The 25,982-nt window shown below is 36.8% G+C and overlaps 2 protein-coding genes across 4 annotated transcripts; both read left to right on the top strand.

Annotated features, from left to right (window-relative positions):
• Positions 1 to 395: 395 nt before the first annotated feature.
• On the top strand, positions 396 to 25,656 carry LOC140755740 (nucleoprotein TPR). 3 transcript variants are annotated; one of them, XM_073091048.1, is made up of 14 exons: positions 396 to 594; positions 2,973 to 7,847; positions 9,136 to 9,326; positions 10,021 to 10,110; positions 10,394 to 10,511; positions 11,196 to 11,560; positions 18,720 to 18,848; positions 19,730 to 19,834; positions 21,600 to 21,717; positions 22,177 to 22,276; positions 22,987 to 23,165; positions 23,671 to 23,771; positions 24,336 to 24,492; positions 25,398 to 25,656. In XM_073091048.1, the coding sequence occupies exons 1-14, from the start codon at positions 408 to 410 to the stop codon at positions 25,481 to 25,483; spliced, it is 6,801 nt and encodes a 2,266-aa protein (XP_072947149.1). In that variant the 5' UTR covers positions 396 to 407; the 3' UTR covers positions 25,484 to 25,656. The 3 variants fall into 3 exon arrangements, with proteins under 3 accessions (XP_072947149.1, XP_072947150.1, XP_072947148.1); XM_073091049.1 differs by having other exon boundaries at positions 18,717 to 18,848; positions 19,730 to 19,825; XM_073091047.1 differs by having other exon boundaries at positions 18,717 to 18,848.
• Positions 17,112 to 18,620, top strand: LOC140755741 (uncharacterized). The gene has a single exon (XM_073091051.1). The coding sequence runs from the start codon at positions 17,259 to 17,261 to the stop codon at positions 18,468 to 18,470; it is 1,212 nt and encodes a 403-aa protein (XP_072947152.1). The 5' UTR covers positions 17,112 to 17,258; the 3' UTR covers positions 18,471 to 18,620.
• Positions 25,657 to 25,982: the final 326 nt, after the last annotated feature.

Genomic DNA, 25,982 nt, shown 5'->3' with positions numbered 1-25,982 from the left:
CGATGATCCGGCTGACTTTTCGTCCTTTCCGATAAGTAATTAGGAACAAGAATTTACTTCAAAGGGTATAGAAATATATATGTACGTGAATTTTAATTGTAATATTAACTTAATAACTCAAGCTGCGCTACTTTTTTGGTATTTGTTATATTCTTTGTATTAAAGGATTTGCTAATAACTTCACCTGAGTATTATCGGAACCTTTATGCTAGGTTATAATAAAATTAATAAATTCTGAAATATCGTCTAAATAAAACGAATGACAAATATAAATATAATATAAATTAAACTGATAATACACGATATCGGATCGTTGTTTTATTTATTATCTGTATGGCGCAAGTTTAAATAAAAAAATCCTTTCATAGTCTATGAACCACTCGCTTCCATTTTTATTTGTGACAAAGATGGATGCCGCAAGTGCAGAAACTGCAGATGCCGGCAATAAAAATCATCTTAAAAATGTACTATCAGAAACAGAAATTGGCAACTTACCGAATGAAGTTGCTGATAAAATCAACACATATATTGACCAAACATTTGAGGAATACTTGACTTCTAAAGCCCTGCATGAGTCTGGCAAAACCCAGCTCGGTAAGTGGCCGGCCTTTTGTTCATTTTATTATTATTTTTTATATTTCTAATAATCAATACGTAAATGCTAACATCTTATGATATTAACAATTATTATAATTATTTTTTTATTTAAAATAAGGCATGACAAACCCAATCGGTACAGGACCCATACACTATCATGTACTGTTGGATTGACACAACAAAACGCGGTAGATAAAAATTATACGTACCTTCAAATATAATGATGTTTCCTATTTCTGAAATGTTTTTAAAAAAGTCTTGAAAACTGAACTGTAGGGATTCTGGTAAACTTTGTCATTTGTAACTCAAAGTTTCAAAATTGTTCAGATCACTCATAACTTGTACCTGTAACTAGATTTATCAGTAAATTTGATTATGCCATTAAGATTGATTTAATCCTGGTTCACATGGGATATATAGTTTTTAACTGGGCTGGAGCTTAATGTTTTTTGTTTATGTGACCTGAATATATTAAGTGAATTTAAAATCAACAGAATAAGATTTTATTGCTTGTGCATCTAATGCTCTTTGTTATTGATGAGAAACTTGAAGTCATCGGAATGCTCGGTCCATATCACTACTCAAGTGCATTGATACAAAAGGTTATGATCCCTACATATATTTTCTTAAATATATAATCCATGTATGGATGGATACAAGATATGGTGGATTGGAATATGGCTGTTCTTATAGACTATTTGTTTTATTGGAATAAAATTCAATGAAACATTAGTCATCAAGAACTATTCATTATTGTTATTTATCCGATATAAAAACGTTTGCACTAATTATGTCCCTATTAACATAAATGCCCAGAAATTATACAGGTAAGTCTAAAGGGCGCCCAAATATGCCCTGAAAGTACCATGAATCACTGTTCGTTCATGCGAATTTCACAAATTTACCCCTGATTAGTTTACCATACTCTTACACTTACCATACCATACTCTTAAACTTGAAGAGAAATTCAAAGTTCTTTTCCACTTTCCCTTATGGTACTTGTATTCTATTAGTCTCGCTGTAATATTTAGCCTTAGATGGAGTTTACTAAGTCACAGTAGATGCAGCATTAAGAAACTCCCTATGTTTTAACAATAAATTATTGAATAATATAGCATAAACAAGCATATTGATTATAAGTTTCCAGATCTTTAGCTTGATTATTTCAAGCTAAAGATCTGGAAAACGAGAAGGCGATGAAAATGTTATACAACAGCTTTGTAAGAAGTTTGTTAGAATCGAACACAGTTATCTGGAGTCCACATGAATATAAATACAAATACATGTTGGAAAAACTCCAAAATATTTTTTTAAGGTGGCTGTACCATAATAAGTATGGTTACTTTGTAGGCTTTCCATACGTATATCCAAGTTTATTCTTAATAGACATGTTAGGTTACGATTCCCTCGCAGCTAGACGTGATATTTCATTGATTGATTATTTTTATAGATTATTAAGAGGTAATATATTTAATCCATCAGTGCTTGAAATAATTTCGCTAAATGTTCCTAATATAAATAATCGTGTGCGTCGGGATAAATAATACGCCGTTCCGGGGTGCAGATAGGTGTTAGTCAGTAAGTCGCCGTTGATTCGCGCGTTGACATTGCTTAATGGTGTCCTGGCTTCGGATACCAGCATTGACTTGTTTTACATGGCACCTGCTGTATTTCGTAGCGCCTATGTTCAATCACTTGCTAATAAAACTAATTGAACGCACTGAGGTCCGGATAATCGATTTTCTACTGTATCACTAGTATTAGTCATGTATTAGTACATTATGTGATTGCTTATCATATATTTCTTTAATATGTTTAGGTGGAGTTCCCATTATAAGTCATTGGTCTAGACGCCTGTATGTAGCCTAAATGGCTAGATAGATTTCGATGTATGTGTGGTGTTAGATTTGTCTTTATCACAGGAGCAGTATAATTACAAAATTTTCTAAATCAAGACTTCTTCATATCAAATTTCAATGGTTTTGGTTGTCACATTTTTATTGTTTTTTTTTTAATTCATAATTTTTAGTTTCAATCGTTTATATGTTTCAAAATAATTATCATATTTTTTCATATTACTTGACAAGTATACGCGGGTTTATGTCACACGAGCTATAAAATAGTATACGATACTTGTGACATAAGTAGCCTATTATGTGCATGGCGTTTAGCACCCTCGTAATGTACTAGTGTAATGTACTATTTTTTAACATCATGTTTTTGTTTTTTATGTATGCCTAATTCTTTGAAATGCTCTAATGACCAATGGCTGGATGGATTTTCGGACTTTCATGAAGCATATAATTCAAAAAACCAAAACATTCACTTGTCAGATATAAATGCAATTAAATACTTACTTTTATTTATAATTACAGGTGATAAAATAGCCACATCTGAAACTACAATCCTTGAATTAACATCTAAATATGAAGAAGCAGCAAAAAAGTTACTGGTTGCTGAAGAAACAATTACAGAACTTGAGAAGCAGACAGGAACATTAAATTCTGAACTGGAAAAAGCTCGTGATAGAATAGTTCGTCTTGAAAATGAAATCATTTCCTTGAAGAGTTCCAGGGATGCTGCTATTGATGAGCGCAATGACTTGACCCGAATTTTACAAAGACGTGATGATGAGATTCAACGGTTGACTTCTAATGAAACATCATTGTCCCAGCAGTTACGTGCTGCTATTGATGCCAAATGTGAGGCATTAGCTTTGAATGATGAAATTCAAAGCAAAGAACTGTCACTTCAGTACCGTGAAAAGCGAATTGATCAAGAGAGAGTCTTATTAAATTCCCAGATTAACAGCCTTACAGAGGAAGTGAACAGGCTTACCTCTGAATTACAAACAGTCCGCTTGAATAGTACCAGCAGAGCAGTCAATCTAGAAACTCAGCTTGCTGAAAAAACAGAGGAATTAAATGTAGCTAATGAAACAATAGCACAACTCAATGAAACAAAGAAAAATTTGAACAATCATGCTGAAAGTTTAGCGCAACGGTTGATGGAACAACGAGATATAGAAAATAAAATGGTTGAGAATTACAAAAAAGAACTTGATGCTAAAACTAAATTGGCAGATTTGTTTAAAGTAATGCATGATGATGCGGAAGCAAAAACTACCGAACTTACTGAAGGAATAGCAGAGCTTCAAAAATTATTAAATGAAGCCGTTGAAAAATATGGGGAACTTGAGACAAAATATAAACAAGCTGAACTAGATCATGAGGAGCTATTAGAAAAGAAGAATGAAATCATATCGTCCCTTAAGGGTGAACTAGAACATTGTAATGACCTATTAAAAGCTGCAGCCACACAGAATCTCGACGTAGCTCTTAGTGATATTGCTCCATCTGCAGCTACTGCTAGCAAACTCCTAAAAGCTGGCATGTCATTAACTCAGGTTTATTCACAGTTGGTTAAAGTAACAGAAGAATTAAGTCAGGAAAAAGAAAAAAATAGAGGCCTTAATGTAACAATTAACTCAATAGTTCAAGAATTGGAAGAAAAGGCGCCTCAATTACAAAAACAGAAAGCTGAGTATGAAGAGGCGCTAGAAAGTAACTCAGCATTAACACAACAAATTGATTCCCTTTTAATTGAATGTAATCGCCTAAGGGATGATTACAATGAATCTTCTAAAATTGCTAATCACTATACAAGAGAAAATACTAAATTAAAAGGAGAATTGGCAGACTTGGGACGGCAAGTGTGCTTTTTATTAAAGGAAATTGAACATACTCGCGGAGGACTCGTAAATGGTGATCATGATTCTGCACAAACTTCATCAAATACAACAACTTCTGACATTGATTCCTCAAGATTAATTTCAAAAACCCTTGTAACATTTGCTGATATACAACAGCTCCAATTTAACAATCAAAAGCTTTTGCGAATGATTCGTGAATTAACTGAGAAACAAGAAGAACTTGAACGTCATAAGGAACAGTTTGAAAGTGGAGACATGCAAAATAAAATCGAAAGTTTAAAACAAAGAGTAACCGAGCTCACGGAAGCTCAAGATAGACAAACAAAAATGGTAAATGGACTCATAAGGCAGAGAGACATGTTTAAAAAATTATACCATGATCACATGAAAAATAAGCATGAAATGTCAACTTCCCTAGACTCTAACATTGATAAAAACGAATCTTTTGATATGGAAACATCGGAACCGCCCAAACCAACACCACCTGTTTCCAATTTCGAGGTTAAATGTAAAGAACTTGAAAAGCAAATGGATCTTCTTAAAGAAGAATATAAGACCTATAAGGAAGAGAAAGTTACAAATGAGAGAATGTTGTTTGAACAAATAGATAATATGAGACAGGAGATTGCAAAGCTTACAGCTGCTAATAGTAAATGTGCATCAACTTCCGAGTATAATAATGAACGCCTTAAAATCTTGCAAACCAATATAGCAACTTACAAAAAACAAATATCATCTTTAGAAGAAAAGAATAAAGTTTATAACGCAACAATTGCTAAACATGAAGTCTCATTACAACATTTACGCGATGAAGCTTTAAATGCACAGAGTAAACTTGCTTCTGCCGAAATTCAGTTAGAAAATTTGAAACTAGAGAATAAACTGCTTAAGGATTGTGAATTACGGTTACAAACTGAAAAAGAATCGTTTAACCGTGAAAGACAAGGTCAATCCATATTATTAAAGAATTTAGAATTAATAAAAGCAAGTCTTGAAAGAGTGGAAGCTGAGAATAGTGCTAAAATTGAATCGAGACTAGACGAAGCAACAAGAGAATGTTCGGCTTTACGAAGGAGGCTACAAGAAGAACAAGATCGCTTTAGAGAATTGACATCGCACCTTGAACGTCAAACAGAAACCGCGAAGTCCCGTATGCTAGAAGAAAAGAAAGCGGCAGATGAAATGCGGAAAGAAATTACCGAATTAAGAGATAATCTTGCTGAGAAGTTGAAGAGTAATGAAGAACTTGTGAGAAAACTAAAAGTTGCACTTTCTCCTAGTACAGATGGATCGCTTGATACAATAAAGAAAATCAAAGAGCTTGAAAATAAATTGTCTGATAAAGAGGGTGAGAATAAATCTCTTCAAGAACAACTTAACACAGCCAAGGAACATATTAAACAGTACTGTGATATATCTGAAGGCGCTGAGAAAGAATTAAAAATCTTGCATAAAGAATATGAAGAATATAAATCCCAAGCAGAAACTAATATAACCAATTATGTCAATAAAATACAACACTTAGAAAATAAGTGTTCAGAGTTAGAGGCGGAATTATCACTTCAAGGTAATGGTGAATATTCCAATGTTAACACTACATTGCGTAATGAATTAGAAAATGCTAAGGAGGAATTGAAGAATGCTTTGGATAAATATGACAAATCTCAAATGGAACTAGAAACTGTTCGCAAGGAAATAACGAAATTATCAGAAGCTGTTCAGAAAGCTGAAGAAAAATATACCCATGAAATGATTTTACATTCCACAGACATCCAAACATTAACGCAAGTGAAAGAAGATTTAACTAGAACTCAAAATCAGTTGAATGAATTAGTTGCTTTGAAAAACAATACTGTAGAAAAAATGGAGTCTGAAAAATTATCTTGGATTGAAAGAGAAAAGATTCTCACTGCCGAAAATGAGCAGTTGGCACAGCGTCTTAAGGATTTAAATGATCAAAATTCTGTATTACATGATCAAATTCAAGCTTTAGGCACACAACTCTCTGTATCACATGCTTCTCGATCCTATTCTGAAAGTATGAACGAGTCTGGTAATGAATCTAATGCCAATATTTCGATCAATGAGGATGAAATTAAATCTTCAGAGCAGCTGTTCCAAATCGTCAAGTTCTTGAGAAAAGAAAAAGACATTGCAATCGCTAAATTTGACATTTTACAAGCTGAAACGATGCGTCTTAAGTCTCAATTAGAAATAACAGAGAAACAACTTGATGATGCCAAATTATCTTTGGCCGCTGAAAGAGAAAGATCAGAAGTGAGTATGGTAACAGTTTCTAAACAATCGGATCTATTAAGGAAAGTAGAAACATTAAACGCGTTAACGGACAGTAATAGAATTTTGAGAGAAGAACGCGATACTTTATCAGCACGCGTAGAAGAGTTAACTGCCAGTGTAAAATCATTAGAAGAACAATTAGCTCCACTTCAAGACAGAATATCTGACATAACCTCTAAAAATGAAACACTACAGTCAGAAAATAATTCCTTGAAAGCAGACTGTGCAAGGTGGCGAACAAGAGTTAATGCATTAGTAGAAAGAGCAAATAAAACTAGTCCCGAAGATTGGAAACGATTGCAAAATGAAAGAGAGACACTTGCGAAAATGTTGACAAATGAGAAAGAAAACCTTAAAAAGGCGAATGAAGAGCTAAGTGCTATAAAGGTTGAGAAAATAAAATTAGAAGAACAATATACTCTGTTATCACGGCAGCAAAATACGCTGATGGAGGAGAACAAAAAATTAAACGAGGAATTACAAACACTTAAAGATGATATGGCACGTATCATGGAAGAATTAACAACCCTGAAAGCTGAGTACAATGCGGCTATTGAATCAAATACAAAAGTAACAGAAGATCTAGTTAACAAAGAAGCTTCACTCAACGATATAAGAAACAAAGAAATGCAGATAAGAAAAATTGCTAAAAAGTACAAAGGACAGTATGAGGAACTCGTTAAAACGATGGAAGAAGATAAGAAGAAATCTGAAGGAGAAGCGGCGGCGGCTGGAGTGGCATTAGCTGAAAGCACTAAAAAAATAGAGGAGCAGCTAGCTGAAGTTCAAGCACAGTTAGAAAGCGAGAAATTGAACAATGAAAAACTAAAACAAGAACTCGAATCGATTAGGACCGTCAGTTTAGATAAAGAAGAAAAATCTAAACAAGTGCTTAAACAGGCTAAAAACAAAATAGTTCAGCTGACTGAGATGAAAAATTCATTGAGTCGCGAATTAGACGAATCGCGTAGCAAAATAGGAACAATTGAAAAAACTACTCGAGATGAGCAAGATGTGAGATTGGCGCTTATAAAATCTCAATATGAGGGTAGACTTTCGCGCTTAGAGAAGGAACGTGGGGAGGCCCAGGCAGAAAAGAATAAAGAAGTGGAGGCGTTAATGCAAAAAGTTAACATGCTTCAGAGACAACTAGCAAGTCAGGCATCGGCGTCGAAACAACAAACCACTACCGAAAAGACGACCACGGACCCACCGACAGCTAATATCAAACCAATGGCAGGTAGGTCAACATGTCCTATTTAGTTACTTGCAATCATTTTTGTTGATGTTTTTTTATTGACATAAGTATGATAAGAAACCTAGAATATCAAAAGGAAATTTCTACTTGACTTTAAAAGTTAACTGTAAATTAAATTTACTACGGCGTCAACCTATTATTGTTCCACTGCTGGGCACGAGTCTCCTCAGAATGAAAGGGTTTTTAGTAACAATTAATTTCTAATATGCATTTAATTGAAAAATTAGAGGTGTGTGCCTAGGAAGCGAACCTTGGACCCTTCATGTAGAAGCTGAATTTCTAACTATTAGACACTGTTTAATGCTAGGATTACTACAGCATAACATATTAAGTACAGTGGATGAGGCCACGCCCTTAGTGTTTATAATGTAAACCGCAATATTGTAAATCTATTCTTGTTGATTACACAGTTCCATGGAGGGGCACTAGCCACTTACCATCAGATGGTTTGCATGTTTGTTCCTTCTATACTATAGTCTGATTCATAATTAGGTGTCCAAAATGTAAACAAAGAAATGTCATTGTCAAAATATCATTATAGGTATTGTAAACCTTAACTTATTAAAAAGAAACAAAGACTTTATCAAACTCATCAAAAAACAAAAACTTTTAAAACTACATATAATTTAACAAACTCCCTATGTAATCGAGAAAACATTAGAGTTCAACCACGATCACGAAAACTAATAACTACGGATACTTAAAAATGTTTGGGATCCCGATTGTGTTACCATTGTCACATTTTAATTTTCTACCATAAAACTTGTTTTTTTTTTTATTACTGAATGGAATGGAATTGAGTTAATTTGAAAATGTGAATTAATCTTAATTTATTTAGATTGTTATTTTATTATCAATGTACTACTTTAATATCGTCAAAAATAAGGAACTACCATTTGAAACGTATTTTCTTGATAGGTCAACACCTTTGTTTACATTTTGAACACCTAATTATGAATCTGATTATATGTTAACATAGATAAGTAAAGATACTTCACCGCCTTGAAATTGAATGAAACCACAAACGGCTTATTAGTAAGTTCTTTTTTTGAATTCTTGACAAATAAAAACATTAGAGAAAATTACGAATAAATAACTGCGTAATTTACGTAATAAATAAATAATTATTTCAAATATTTTAGGGACATTTTAGCACGGAGACATGGCAAAGCTTTTTTACGCAACTATTTCAATTCTCAAAACTGGGTACATTTTCTTGTCAGGAGTGAGTAATCTTTACTTATCTATGTATGTTAAATAAAACGTGCAGGCTTAGCGCAGCAGAGCGTGACTGCGAGTCGTCGCGGGGGCGAGACCCCGCTGGCGTCGATCCGGCCGATGGCGCAGGTGGGCCCCACGGCGCCGCACGACGCGCACTCCACGGAGTACATGCCCGCCTCGTCCTCGCGCCCGCTGCCGCGCACCGCGCTCGCCTCCTCCGCACCGCCGGAATCCACACAGGTACTCGTCTCTGCTATGTACTATGTAGTACGAAGGTGGTGGAACCCTTCGTGGTTCGACTCCGGCGGCACCACCGCCACCTCTATTTCTGCCTAATAACAGCAGTGTTAGGCGCTGCTGTGTTCCGTTTTGAAGGCTGTGGTAAGGGAGACATACTTTTCTGAGGAGTTCCAGCTTAGTCCTCAGAGGTAGCGGCACATCTGTGGCCGACCTCGGGTAGAAATATCTAATCCTATCTGGGGATGATTACAGATGTCCATCGGCGGCAGTAGCCACTTACCATCAGATGGACTGCATGTTCGTCTGCTACTCCTATATTATAAAAAAAAAGTTAACGGCTATTAGCTACTATCGTTGAGCAACTGGCAGCTCGCGACAATACAACCAGCTGTCAAAATGCTCGGCCTTTATTTTGTAGCTTATGCTTCTACTCAGACTCATCGACGATCGAATGTTATCAGTTTTTTTAAGGAAACAACTGCTCGTCGGTCGCTCATACCAAAATTCCGCCCGATAGGTAGCGCTTTCAGCGACTGTTCAGTAGCTTAAGCGACAAAATGGTGACCTACGAAATTATCGCTCAAGCGATAGTAGCCAATGAGTAATCAGCCAAAACAACTTGGAGAAAACAGTTTTCTCTTTTTTCAACTGACTTCCTTTCATTTATTTTTTTCATTTATTTCTCTTTCCGTAGGATATGGATACAAGTGAAGCAGGTATGGGAAGCACGGCGTCTAGTGATAGCAGTGCCCAGTCCTCTTCACATTCCCAGGCCCCACAGCAGGTATTTAATTTAACATATTTTATAATTATACAACAGAATGGTCACCTGTCTTGTCTTTATTATCAACTCTCCCGCTCGTAATTATAGAATGAATGCTTGCAATAGTTGGCATTGACATAGTAAATTATAGTTATTTTGTTGTAAAGTCGTTGTAGAGTCTCTATCATTTGGGACTTTTAGACCGATGAGATTTTGAATTGCTTTCCTCATAAAATGAGAGAAATCATGGACATAGTGACAGACTGTAGCAGATGAGTGTGATACAAACGGTAAATGTCGTCAGGCGGTGGCGATGGTGATGCCGCGCATCGAGCAGCCGAGCGCCGCGGCAGGCGCGCCCGCCGCGCTCAGCCCCGCCGCGCCCGCCGCACCCGCGCAGCCGCTCTCTGCCACCGGACAATGTACGTATCTATAGTCTGATTCGTAATTAGGTGTCCAAAATGTTAACAAAGAAATTGTCATTGTCAAAATACAGGTCATTGTCAGGTATTGTAAGCCCTAACAAAGTAACAATAAAGAAAAACTTTCACAAACTCAACTAAAATCAAAAACTTAATAACTACACGCAATTTAACAAACGCGCTATGAAAACGAGAAAACATTCGAGTTCGACCTCGATCACGAAAATGAATAACATCTAGTTGATGATCGAAACTTAAAAATGGCGACACAAAAAATGTTTTGGATTCCGATTGTGTTAACATTATCACATTTTAATTTTCTACCATAAATCTTGTTTTTATTATTATTACTGTATGAAACGAAGTTGAGTTAATATAGATATTGACAAATGTAAGTTGACCTTTATTTATTTAGATTATTATTTATTATCGATGTAGTAATTTAATATCGTCGAAAATAAGAAAGTACCATTTGTATCGTATTTTGTTTACATTTTGGACACCTAATTATCAATCTGATTATACCCGCTTTACTCGCATTCAATCGTCAAGCCATTTAGGCTCCAAGTATTAATGACTAAATTCACAGTAACCACTCGTCAAAACTCGCCAGGCGCCGGACGCGATACGAGAACTTAAGTGCTTTAAATTTAATAAAATGAAATATTCATAATATGAACGCAGGCGCAGTGAGCTCTGCTCCAACTTCGGCATCAGCGGCAATCGTGCAAGCGTCGAGCGGTGTAAGCACTTCCCACACCACACCCGGGGTGAGCACGTCACACGCCGCGCCCGGGGTGAGCACTTCCAACGCGGCTCCCGGGGTGAGCACGTCTCACGCGGCTCCCGGGGTGAGCACGTCGCACGCGGCTCCCGGGGTGAGCACGTCGCACGCCGCCCCCGGGGTGAGCACGTCCAACGCGGCGCCCGGGGTGAGCACCTCGCACACCGCGCCCGGGGTGAGCACCTCGCACGCGCCGCCTGAGTCCCGTCCGAACAAACGTCGTCTACAACCGCGACCGGTCACAGCGAAGAGAACACGTGTACAGGTACATGCTTTTCAAGAATTACAATAATGATCTATGGGTGAGTTACGTTAGCATAACGAACAATAAGTGGAAGTGAGAAGTGTAGTGTTACCATTTAGATAACGTAGCTTTAAGAAATTATGTAGTAGTAGTAACTAGTTCTGTAAGAAACGCCAGAGCGATCGGTTGTGCTCTCTTTTATTAAATAAATTCTTTTTTAAAAGTTACATCTCCCTACCCGCTACCTAACTGGCGCAGTCGGTAGGATTCGCGATCTGAATTAACGGTTTCCCGTGTAAAATCAGTTATAAACGGACAGTATCTGTGTGTGAACTGGCGACATCGGGGAATCCGCGACGCGAATCCGAAGAAGAACCTCAGCGGGTCCAGACACGCCGATCCAGCTCCAGCTCTTCGGAACTCACGCCATGAAATCGGCAATGCTCGTGGGGTAAGCATTTACTCTGATTACTCCCGAGACTCCTACATTTTACCTCATATAACTAACATTGTTTTAGTGTTTTTGTTATTTGAATTATTTAATTTGTGTTATTTTACTGTGTGTGTGTGTTATTTTTATTGTGTTTTATTGAATTCATTTGTGCTAAAATGGCTCAGGAATCAAAAAATGAAAAAACGGCAATTGATTTTAAAACGTTGTCAATATTATTACCATCGTACGACGGTAATAAAAAAACGTTAGAATTTTTTATTAAAGGAGTAGAAAGTGTCTTAGAAGACATAGAGATCGTGCAAGAATCAGCAGTAGCTAGTATAATTAGAAACAAACTTACGGGTAAAGCGGTAGAGGCGCTTTCCCAAAACAGTGATTTCCGTACGTGGGAAGATATAAAAAACATATTGAAAAACAGATTCGGAGATTTTAGGGACGAGGTGCAACTGGTCCAGGAGTTAATGCAACTCACGAAAGATAGGTTGGGGATAGACCAATTCGCAGAAAAGGTTAGGGATATTGCTTACGCATTAATTAGCTTTGACATCGATAAAAAACAGTTTTATGAAAAAATGGCATTAAATGTGTTTTTAGATCAATTAGATCCTTTAATATCTCTCAGTGTTCGTGTTAGGGGAACAGAACAACTAGAGGCTGCCATAGCCATAGCTAAACAAGAAGAACTAAAACTAAAAAACAGGAAAGTATCGGAGAATAGGATGAGGCAAATAATGCCTCCTAGGCAAAATGTAATCCCTAACAATTATTATAGGTACCCAGTGCCACCGGCAAATTATCAGGCGCAACGTGGCATACCGCCACAGGTCGGTAATAAATATATTCGGCCTCAGGGTGCTGCTCAACCGCGCTTCGCGCAACAAAATTCAAACATCCCGCCGAACATTAAACCGGCGCAGCATAGGTTAAATGTTCAATACAACGAATTAGAAAACGAAACGATAGAATTTTAGCCGGAACCTCAATTATTTTATCCACAGGAAAATGAAGAGGAAAATTTTCTTTTTCCCGAGGAAATAAAAGAAGAAACTTAGTATATGTTAATATTAATAAGAGTAATAAATTGCCGTATATTTACATTAGCGAACTAGGCGGCAGATTTTTATTAGACACCGGAGCTTCGCAGTCTCTTATAAGCCCGGATGTAGCCCGAAACTTAAAGATAAACATGCAGATAAAAGCCGAGACCCATTACATTAAAACGCCGCATGGTATAACAAGGCATAATGAAGTCGCTTATCTGAAATTGCCGAGGATGTTTAGGTGTAATCTAACACATAAGTTTCTTTTGTTTGAGTTTGACAAGGACTTTATCGGACTAATAGGAGTCGACCTATTAGGCTATTTAGGTGCACAAATAGACATGAAAAACATGATCTTAAAAACTGAATCGACAATTATTCCAATCAAAAACGATATTAAATCATACATCACAATCCATCCATACACTGAACAACTAATATCATTAGCTTGCAATTATAGCGAAGGCATCTATGAACTAGAAGAACAAGAAACCGAAAGTGGTTTATTGTTTCCCGCGGCTTTAGTAGCAGTAAAAAGTGGAGTTATTAAGACAACAGTTATAAATAAATCGGAAAATAAAATAAGATTACGGAAAGGTTACCCGGTTAAAATGACATACTTAGATCCGTTATGTGAAGTAAATAATGAACATCCCGTATACACTAATGTAGCATATAGTGACGATTTATTAAAGGCAAATTTAAATCGATTACGGACAGAACATATGAACGAAGAAGAAAAGAGGGACATTAGGAAACTTTGTTTTAATTACAGGGATTTATTTTATTGTGAAGAAATTCCTTTAACTTTTACACACCAGGTTAAACATAAACTTCGATTAACAGATAGTACCCCTATTTTTGTGCGTAATTATAGACAGGCACCACAACAAAAACAGGAAATAGAAAAGCAGGTAGACAATTTGTTACGTCAAAATATTATACAGGAAAGCATATCACCGTGGTCGTGCCCCGTGCATCTAGTGCCAAAGAAAGAAGATGCTTCAGGTGAAAAGAAATGGAGGTTAGTAATAGACTATAGACGCCTTAACGAGAAAACAATAGAAGACAAATACCCATTGCCTAATATTAACGATATTTTAGACAAATTAGGACGTGCACAATACTTTACAACGTTAGACTTAGCATCAGGTTATCATCAAGTCGAAATGGATTCAGCCGATATAGAGAAAACAGCGTTTAGTACGGAAAGAGGCCATTACGAATTTTTAAGGATGCCGTTTGGTTTAAAAAACGCACCTAGCACTTTCCAAAGGTTAATGGATTCAGTTCTTCGAGGATTAGATAATGTACTTACATATTTAGATGATGTAATTATATATTCTACTTCATTAAAACAGCACCTAGATACATGTAGACAAGTTTTCGAGAGATTTAGAATTCATAATTTGAAAATACAATTGAATAAGTCGGAATTTTTGCAGAAACAAGTTAAATTTTTAGGTCATACTCTGACGAATGAAGGTCTTAAACCTAATTCAGATAAAATAGCAGCTGTACAAAAATTTCCACTACCTAAAACGCAGAAGGAAATCAAATCCTTCCTCGGATTGGTAGGGTACTACAGAAAATTTATTAAAGATTTCGCTAAACTAACAAAACCTTTAACTAAATGTCTAAAAAAGAACGCGAAAATTGATATCTCAAAAGAATATGAAGAAGCATTCGAAAAATGTAAGGAAGTCTTAATTAACGCCCCTATTTTGCAATACCCGGACTTCGAAAAACCTTTTATTCTTACTACAGACGCTTCAGACGTTGCGTTAGGCGCAGTACTATCGCAAGGTACGGTAGGCAAGGACAAACCAGTAGCATTCGCCTCGCGTACTCTTTCAGACACGGAACAAAGGTATTCAACGATAGAAAAGGAATTGTTGAGTATAGTATGGGCAGTAAAATACTTTCGTCCGTACTTGTATGGTAGAAGGTTCACAATTTATACAGATCATAGGCCGTTGACGTGGATTATGTCTCTTAAAGACCCTAATTCGAAATTAACTAGATGGCGTCTAAAATTAGCCGAATATGATTATCAAATCATTCATAAAAAAGGGAAAGCAAACACCAATGCAGATGCATTGTCGCGTGTAAAAATTATATACAACAATGAGGTGGAAGCTGAAAATATACCAGGGGAAATTGTAGATTTAATTTTAGATAGGGAACAAGAACTCGAAAATACTACTAGTGTTCAGCCAGGACCATCACAAGTTATAGATACTAATTGGGAAAATATAGATATCGAATCACTATTAGATACATCGGTTATTCCAACAGATAGGACAGATAATATTATAGAAGACCTATTCAGTCCAAATCAAACCCCGACTTCACAGGAAAATGAAACAAACTATAAAATTCCTGAAATACCTGACGCAATAGATAGGCAATTAAAACAATTTCTAATAAAAAGATCACCAGGAAATGAATATAGGGTAGAGGAAAGATCTAAAGGAAGAATAGTGATAAAAGATGTATTTATACCAATAAACGATACGGAACCACAAATAATTAAATTTCTTAAAGAACATACAATTGCAGATCGTACATTTCATTGTTTCTTTCATGACGAAGAACTGTACCCAGTTTTTTGTAAAATTTATAAAACAATATTTGGAAATCGTGGCCCAAAATTAGTGTGTTGTAAATCTAGAGTTACATTCGTAGAAAGTATAAATGATCAAGTACATTTAATTAAAAAATATCATGAAGGCAAAACTATCCATAGAGGTATACAAGAAACTTATAAACAGCTACATCGGAACTATCATTGGCCAAACATGTTATTATCAGTACAAAAATTTATAAACCAATGCGACAAATGCTTAAGGACTAAATACGAACGAAATCCATTAAGATTACCGCTATCCCTCACTGATACCCCACATAAGCCAATGGAGCACATATTTATGGACTTATATAGCAGTGGAGGTGTAACATTTTTAACTATAATTGATAATTTTTCCAAATACGCACAAGCCATCCCACTTGCAGCTTCAACTAGTATTCATATAGCAGAAGCTTTGCTTACCTTATTTTCAATAATAGGAGTACCGCATAAAATTACGACAGATTCAGACCCTAAGTTTGACAATGAAGTTATAACTGAAATATGTGCTATGCATAACATAAATATTCACTTCACGACACCATATAATCCGAATTCTAATTCACCAGTAGAAAGGCTTCATTCCACATTAGGCGAAATGATTAGAATACAAAGGATCACGGATAAAGATGAAACAACGAACTTAATGAAGTATGCGATTATAGCATACAATAACTCGGTACACTCCGCTACAGGATTTACTCCCTTCGAATTATTATACGGGCATACGAGTAGTAGAAATCCGCTAGAACTACACTTTCCTAAAGAATTCTACCAAGAATACGTCAATAAACACAAACAAATTATGGGAAATGTGCATAAATTAGTAAGCGATAAACTAGCAAAAGATAAGCAAGCAATAATAGAAAAAGGTAATAAGAATACAGAAATAGCATCGTTTAAAGTAGGCGACAAAGTTTACAAGCAAGTAGCTAAAACGGCTCGCAGCAGTAAATTAGAACCGAAGTATATAGGTCCGTACACGATTGTACGTATACACCCGGAACAAATCGCGGAGATAGTAGGTAAACACGTAAATGCTAAAACAATCAGGGTTCACTTCAGAATGCTGAGACGCCCCGTACATGTTTCAGGAACACCTTCATCTTCATCGCAGCCCTCGGACTCACCGGAGTCACCGCGATTATAGAACCAATCGACAGCCACAATGGTGTATTGGTGCTTAAGGAAGCAATGGTTCGAAACCAGGTGGATACATACCATCTTATTGTGTCATATAACATGTCACGAATACGTGAAATATTCGTAGAAGTATGTAGAGATTATTATACGTTTAATTACAATAATCAAAATATATCTAGCTATAAGGGAAATATAATTAGTAAACATCAAATAGAGTATTTAGTGGGAAACATAGAAAAATATAAGTTAGTATACTTAGGATTAGAAAGAATAGGATTAGCAGGAGTAAATAGAAGGGCAAAAAGAGGATTAATTGATGGATTAGGCTCTGTAGTTAAAGCAATAACAGGAAATTTAGACCAAGAAGATGCTAGGAGGTTTGAAAGTCAAATAAAAGAGATTAAAAGCTGGTCTGTAGCTAGTGAAAATAAGAATAGGCAAACAGTAGGACTAATGAAAGAATTTATAGCTCAATATAATGATAATTTAAATAAAATTAAGAAAAACCAAGAAAGAATAGAGGTAGCTATAAATGAAATTAAGCACATGCAAGGTTACATTAATGCGGCAGCAATATACAATCAAATCACGGTATGCTTACAGCAAATATATGATAGGTTACTCACCTTAGAGAACGCGGTAACCTTCTCCAACCTGGATCAACTGCATCCAAGTGTAGTAGATTCAAGTCACCTATTAGAAGAATTAAAAAACATAGAAGGAGAAATAGATTTACAAATTCCGTATAAACCTACGATAGATAACATACACGTTCTAATAAAGTCAATTACCGTCAAAGCCTATAGTACAAATGAATCTCTTAACTTCATATTAGAAATACCGTTAGTAACTAACAAACCTTACTCCTTGCTCCATCTATATGGAATCCCTAATGAAAACAACACGCTCCTTATTCCAAAAAGTCCTTACCTTATCTTGGGAAGTAACGAGTTTGCGTATCCTCGCGAGCAGTGTATACATGTAACAGATTCCGAAGTTATATGCCGACACGTAGAATGGCAGGCCCTGAAGAAGTCAGAAGATTGCATTGCGCAGCTAATTCAACATGAAAAACCGCATAACTGTTCTTATGCAAAGGCAAGCTTTGAAAACAATATAATCCAACAAGTAAAAGAAAATAGTTGGATCGTTGTCCTGAAAAGAGAAGAAGTAATTAAATCCACTTGCGGAAATGATGTCATATATCAACGCAGCAGGGGGGTATCCCTTATTACTGTAAACAATAAATGTAGAGTGAAGATAGCAGAAAGAACCCTAACAACGCATCGGAGGTTCCTGAACGTCCAAGAGAGCATCCCGCTACCTAAGACGTATAGCATCCCGAGTAATTTCACAATAAGTGTGAAGTTGGAAGATGTCCCATTGGACAACCTCGAAGACATCCTACAGAAAGCTAAAGAGCTCGAGGAACCTGTCTACATGCCGCCAGTATCATCGAGGCCTAGCTGGTCATCCATCTCCCTCTACATCATCATCATATCGATCAGCGCAGTATTGGTCATCAGGTGGTACTTGACGTACCGCAAGAAGACGTCAGCAGCAGCAGCAGCAGCAGCAGCAGCGCCAGCAGACGTGCAGCAGATACAGCAGCAGCATTCTTCGGCGCGCTTCTCTCTAAAGGGGGGAGGAGTTACGTTAGCATAACGAACAATAAGTGGAAGTGAGAAGTGTAGTGTTACCATTTAGATAACGTAGCTTTAAGAAATTATGTAGTAGTAGTAACTAGTTCTGTAAGAAACGCCAGAGCGATCGGTTGTGCTCTCTTTTATTAAATAAATTCTTTTTTAAAAGTTACATCTCCCTACCCGCTACCTAACTGGTGTCTTTTTTACTTTGTTTGTAAAATTCAATAAAAAATTAGAATAGGCATTATAGCTTTTGACATTAAAGCAGGGCTTCGAGAGATCAGTGGAGGTTGAGTACCAGGTGCCGACGTCGTCCCGCTGCGACCAGGATGACGAGGGCGTCATCGTGGTCGACTCGGAGGAGGACGACGAACGTTGCTCCGGCACCATGTACCGGGTCAGTCCTTTAGTTATTTTTGAAGTTACATCATATAAAGTTGTCATGTCAATTGTAAGAGATCCTGTTAATGATTACTATGTTCATCTGTTTAATCAAAAATATTTGAGTGTTATGGTGGTCGCCTCGGAGGAGGATAAAGAATGTTGATCCGGCACTATGTATTGGGTCAGTCCTTTGGTTATTTTTGAATTTACATAAAGTAAGTTATGTCAATAGTAGAAGATCCTGATAATGATTACTATGTTCATCTGTGTTTAATCGAAATATTTGATGTTATAACTTTAAAATGTTATTTTTTGTTGATATATTTATTAAAAGACATTTTACTGGGTTTTGTGTATAATATACGGGGTGTATTGGGCCTTCAGGTCGGAATCCGAAACTGAAAGGAGTTGCTAAAAATGCTGAAAGGAGTTCCGAGACCGATTTTGATAATAACTGAAACTGCATCATTATATGAAAAAAAAAAAAGAAAATACTTAGCCGGGAATCGAATGTGTTCATTTTAGAAAAAAAACATGCGTATATGGTGACTTTTTCAAGTGTATATTAATACATGAGAGGCCTAATTTTAAACAATTGCACTATCATTAACACTCATTTCAATATTATAATTTCATTTATCTTATATATAAAATTCTCGTGTTACAATGTTAGTTACCGTACTCCTCTGAAACTGCTTTACCGATTTTCACCAAATTTTATATGCATATGACTATGCATATAAAATTTGGCCTACAGAAGTAGGTCTGAGAATCGGCTACTATCATTTTTAATACCCCTAAGTGATAAAGGTTGTTCACCCTTACCATTTTTTTATTTATATGGCAACAAAACGTTTTTCGGGTCAGCTAGTTGAAATATAATTGTTTAAACAGGAAGGCGAAGAAGATGATGAAGACATGGAGGAGGAACAAGAGGTGGAGGGTGGCGTCGAGGAGGAGGAAGTGGAGGGGGATGATGCTGAAAGTGCTGTACGTCGTGTAAGTTTTATTATGCTTCACTAACACCTAACAAGCTGGGCATGTGACGCTATTTCTACAAAATTAGATATAACTTAAAGGAGTAATAAGGAGGGAGGCATTCTTTTAGTGGGGATTTGGGACTTAAAGAGGAGGGACTTGAGCAAACAATGTAATAAGCTATTTGACTGAATTTTGATTTTTCTTTATACCATTCCTTGTGACATAATAAACACACCATATTAATATTTCCGAAAAATATGCAATAGTTTAAATAAAAAGTAATGTTAAAGTATAAATTCTAAGATGCGCACTTAAAACGCTGTCATTGTATTAGCGGACGCCATATGATTCGAGTGACGACACACGCGTGTAGACGACAAGTGTACTACAGGCGGCTACGCTGCTTCATAATATCATCTGTTGATGTGAGAAAATTGATTTAAAGAAATGGTGTGTTGTACCGCAATGTTTGAATGCATCGCTGAAGACTCCACATAAAGTATTTGTTAACGTTCCAATAAAATCCCAAAAAACGCAAAATGGTTACAGTTAGCTCGAAGAGACCCAAAGATAAAATACTATTTCGCATTCAAATGTTTTTATGTGAAGATTACTTTGATGTAAGTCATCAACCCATTATTGTCCCACTGTTGGGCAGGGGCCTCCTCTCAGAATGAGAAGGTTTAGGCCATGGTCCACCGCGCTGGCCAAGTGTGTATTAGAAAACTTCACATGCCTTTGAGTTTTTTTTTTATAAATCTCTCAGGTATGCAGGTTTCCTCACGATGTTTTACTTCGCCGTTTAGCAAGTGATAATTAATTTCAAAATCAGAGGTACGCGCCTAGGATTTGAACCTCGGACCCCTCGATCGAGAGGCCGAGTTTCTTAACCACTAGGCTATCACTGCCAGATATAACTTAAAAGAGTAGTAAGGGGGCATTCTTTTAGTGGGGATTAGGGATTTAAAGAGTAGGGACTCAAGCAAACAGTGTAATTAAATTAAGTTTATTTTTTTAATTAATTGAAATCAGTCCACAGATTAACGTGTTTGCACTAAAAATACAAATAATGAAAAATCTTAACGTGAGATTTGAACGAAGGGGGTCGAAACAAATCTCACGACATCTAACCAAGAGGTATGGACCGAAAAATGCCAAAAGTTATGAAAGGTTACAAAATGGGTTAATATAACTCCAATAGATATTTATCTATTTTTCAGGCTGGCAACTCGAGACATATTACTTGTTACTCCTAGATATTATTTGGTTGCATGTATGGTTTTGTGTAATGCTGTTTCCTTCTTTGTAACTTTCACTATTGAGTAACAGTAACATACAATAATATTTATTTCCACTAATAATTATCTTCTATAAATCAATAATAATGCTTCAGTCTTCACTATAAAGCACGGATTTCTTCCCACTACTGCTGGGGAACGCTTGCAGTGTTCTAGTTGCTGTAGAAAGTATGGATTAGTGGCCAACCAGTATGTTTTCAAACCGCCCCAACAAGATTTGAGGATTCTATCATAACAACCGCCATAGACGGCTTTACGTGCCCTCGACGAAACGCAAATGAAATTTTGTTACTCCAACTTCTGGCCCCGACCGACATTGCAATACTTTGTGGATCCTTTGAGATTACTCTTGGCGCGAAATTTTGTATATACAGATGATTTTAAAATTATACAGTTATTTGTAAAAATTGACAACGAACGCAAACTGTTCGCGATGCTTGTGGTGGGGGTGGAGGTATATGTTGTACTAAGTGTGCGGTGTGCAGGAGTCGCCGGCGCAGTCGCCGGAGGCGGGCGGTGCAGCATCTGAAGGAGAAGCGGGCGCTGCGCCACCGGAACCCGCGCCGCACCAGCAGATCGAGGCCATCAGCAGCGGCACTGAACGTAATGCATATTATACTCTTCTTTTCATTTTTAACTATTTACTGTGTTTGAAATATTTGGTGCACAATTACTACAAAATACACAATTATTATGCAAAATTTAATTATCAATATATCAATCAAGTATACCAAATTTTTCGTGAGCAATGTGAATTTATGCTGATGGGCGTAGAAAAGGTCACTAGGATACGGTTGGAATATTAAGTGCATACATATGTATATGTATATAGGCATGCTCATTATATTTTTATGGAAATGTCTTGTCCTTTCAACATTTTTTGTTAATCCTTATAGTTGCGGATTTCGTTAGCCACGCCTACTTAAAATGTAGTATATATTGTTTTCCATATAAAAGTATTTTGAGCAAAATATAAAATTGTATAATAGGGATCTGAGTAATAGTTTTTGTAGGCCTCAATGTGGATGAGGAAGTATATATATATATATATATTTTTTTTAGCAAGTGGTACCTTATCACTAGGCGGTAACGGAGGAGATGATGGCGACGACAGCATTGTACCATCTACACCCACGTTATATGTACCAAGGCGAAATGATGGGTATGAACTTTTTTTGTTTAACAGTAGAAAATTGAAAAGAGGATTAGAACGGTAAACAACTTAATTAACTAGTACCTCTGGAACACAAGTATATACGTAAGTGGCAGTAATACACAATATAGCAATTGTACACGTAGAGTGAAATTCGGAAAACGCGAGTTGGTATATATTTTTTAATTACTTTGTTTCCTTAAACACGGCATAATTATTTGAGCCCGTGCATTTATACATAAAGTTTAAGTTGAATGTTAAGAGACGGTTGAATGTTTGACACCTAATCATAATATCTTTTCTTATCATCTTTCTTATATATAAAATTCTCGTGTCACAATGTTAGTTACTGTACTCTTCCAAAACGGCTTTACCGATTTTCACCAAATTTTATATGCATATGCAGTAGGTCTGAGAATCGGCTATTATCTATTTTTCATACTTCTAAGTGATAGGGTTTTTCACCCTTACCATTTTTTTTTTTAATTTTTGAACAATTTTTTTTTATTTTTCTATAATGTGGCACTAAAAATACATACAACCCGAAATTTTTACCCTTTTATCACCAACCCCTTTTTTTTAATAGCCATTTCAGTAATTTCATTATTCTTCATACCACTCGATGTTAGATTTTTATTTTTTTTTATATGGCAACAATGTTTGCCAGGTCAGCTAGTAATTATGTATAATTGTGTTGTATTGTCAATGATTGTACACAGGTTCGGCGAGGCGGTGGTGTCCCCGCTGGGCGCGGGCGGCGGCGCGAGCGCCGAGGCGGGCGCCGGCGCGCGCTTCACGTTCGCAGAGGCGGGCGGCGCGGCCTCGCACCACGACACACACGCCGACCTCGCCGCCGCGCTGCCGCCGCCGCACGCGCACTCGCACTCGCGCGACTCCAGTACGTACGCACACGGTTACACACACACACACACACACACACATACGCAGATACACACACAGACACGGGCGAACACACACACACGAATACAAACACATTCACACCTACCCCTACATGCAACAGGCGCGTGCGACTTCGACACAAAGCACACATATTTCAGCGTATACAAATGCTGCATACGTGCCCACAACGCATGCCTTGTGGGCACTACACACATTGATTGTAGTTACACGACGTTGCAAATAGCCATACAGTTTAAAAAATATAAAACGTAGTACACTTCGTACTCTATCATGGTCATTTTCTTAGCTTGGAATGCACGTAGATAAATTATAAAAAAGTAATTTAAGATAATGGATAAATAATTTCATTCAAATAGATATACTGTGATAATACTTTGCTAAACAATAAAATCCTTTATCATTTATCCTTCAATAAACATGGCCCGTGTATTGATAGTTGAGTGTATGGTCGCATTTTCATATTTTATATTTGAATTAATTAGGAACTGAAGGTAGTGAGACACGAGAGTGGGAGGAGTCGCGTGGTGACGACGAAGCGGCCGCCGTGAGTTCGCAAGGCAGTGAACCATCTTCACCGCATCAGGTATGACGTTATTTCCGTCATAATGTAGTAATATTAATATGATACACTTTATTTGATTATAAGATAAATTTGCAAAAAAACAAGATATGTTGTTACTTTTAATATGTTATATTGAATATTTGGTCACAAAAATGTCTGATAAATTAGAAGAACAAAATCTCATATATACTACATATAAATAAAAAAACAGACGTTTTTAATATTCAAATATCCGTTTTTTACTACATGCATATGAATATACATACGGTACATACACCAAAATATTTTTTATAATTTTTGTCTGTCTGTCTGTTTTTTCTGGCTAATCTCTGAAATGGCTAGACCGATTTTGACGGGACTTTTATTGACAGGTAGCTGATGTAATAAGGAGTAACTTATATTAACACGCTTTTTTTAGAACTAGCTGTGCCCCTGTTTCTTTTTAAAGCGGGTGAAACCGCAGGACACAGCTAGTTTAAAATATATCTTTACCTCCCAGTGTAAGGCTGAAGTTACTAAATTAGGAAAGCAAATGATTTGTTCTTCTCGAAAAAAGTGTTTCTAATGTTTTGCAATGTCCCCCAGATCGCGGAGGAGGGTCGCGAGGCGGAGGCGAGCGCGCCGGCCGCCCGCCGCGCGCCCGCGCCGCAGCCGTCGCCCGCGCCGTCGCCCGCGCCCGCGCCCTCGCCCGCGCCTTCGCCCTCGCACGCGCCCACGCCCCCACAGCGATGGATGCGGGCGGGTCAGTGTTCAGATATTTTTTTTATAATATAGAAGTAGCAGACGAACATGCAGTCCACCTGATGGTAAGTGGCTAGTGCCGCCTATGGACAACTGTAATCAACCCCAGATAGGATTAGATATTCCTAACTGAGGTCTAAGCTAGAAAACCTCTCAAATCAAATGAAATCATTTTTTTTAATTCAAAATAGGTTCTTTACAGAGCACTTTTTGAATGTAAATACAAAGTATATCTCCCTTACCACACCCTTCAAACCAGAACATAGCAGCGCTTATCATTTCTGTTATGAGGCAAAAGTAGGTGTGGCGATGGTGCCGCCGGAGTCGAATTACAAAGGGCTTTACGCTCTTCATCAATCAATTATATGAATGTAAAAAAGGATGAGTTTTTCAAAACTCGACATCTATTAATAACATATTTGTATTTCCATGATTAGTGATGCATAAAAATATTTTACTTATGTTGCCGAAGCAGTAGAACTTACAAACCTATTTTTAAAAAGTAGACAAACATGCAATCATTGATTGAAAGTAACCACTGCCGTCTTTGAACATCTAGGCAGACAGATATCAGGGTTAGTCATCCTGAGATTATCCATAAATGCGTTGCTACCACTGAAAACTGATTTGGCGATTTTCGTATAGGTATCTCTTCCTTAACACATCCTAGAAAATAAAACAAAACAGTGCTGATTTAACACTACTGATTTTCTATCCAGTTCCCACTACGAAAAAATCACTAATCATTATCTGACAACATGCTTCTTTTTTGTTGTTTTTTGTCGACTGCTTGTTTCTTTTTTGTTCGTTGTTATTTTCATTCCTGAAGACAATGTCCTTGTCTAAATAAAACATACAATATAAAGGCTGAGTTACCTAAATCGTATTTTATTATCTTTTGTACAGATAGCGAGAGTGGATCTCGCGGCCGCGGCATGCGCTCTCGAGGTCGGCCGTCGCGCCGCTCCCACGGATATAGAAACTACAATTAAGTATTATTATGCCTAATGGGTTCTGAAATCCCAAATAAGTGTAATAGGTGTCTTTTAATAAACTTACAGTATGATCTTATGGTTATATAATTTGGCCTCTTCATGTCACTTAGCTGCGTTGTACTTTTCTTTGTCCTATAAGGTATTTTTTTATTTTTTTTTTACAGAATAAACTATAACGATTTTTCATGATACAGCTGAATTAAGGTTGTTATATTTATTATTTTTGTACTTCGTTGTTTAATAAAAATAACACCAGTTCAGTGACATGTCAAAGTCAAAAAAATTACAAGTATATCATTATAAATTTAGCGAGTCCTCTGGCCGAAAACAAATCTAGAAAGTTGCGGTGCTGTGGAACTTTGTTGTAGTGGTTTGTGATCAATATTGAGCAAGAAAGGATTAATATTAGCATTAAAAAATGTGGCCTACCTTTTACGTAAATCGTACAGTCTCTTCATATTCTCTTTTTTACAGACTCTCAGACAACTTGATTATA

This window comes from Epargyreus clarus, unplaced genomic scaffold, assembly GCF_041222505.1.
Source record: "Epargyreus clarus isolate Ecla_fem2 unplaced genomic scaffold, WU_Ecla_fem_2.2 ptg000034l, whole genome shotgun sequence".
Taxonomy (NCBI): Eukaryota; Metazoa; Arthropoda; class Insecta; order Lepidoptera; family Hesperiidae; genus Epargyreus; species Epargyreus clarus.
The sequence above is the reverse complement of the archived record's forward strand: the minus strand, read 5'-3'. Positions and strand labels throughout refer to the sequence as shown.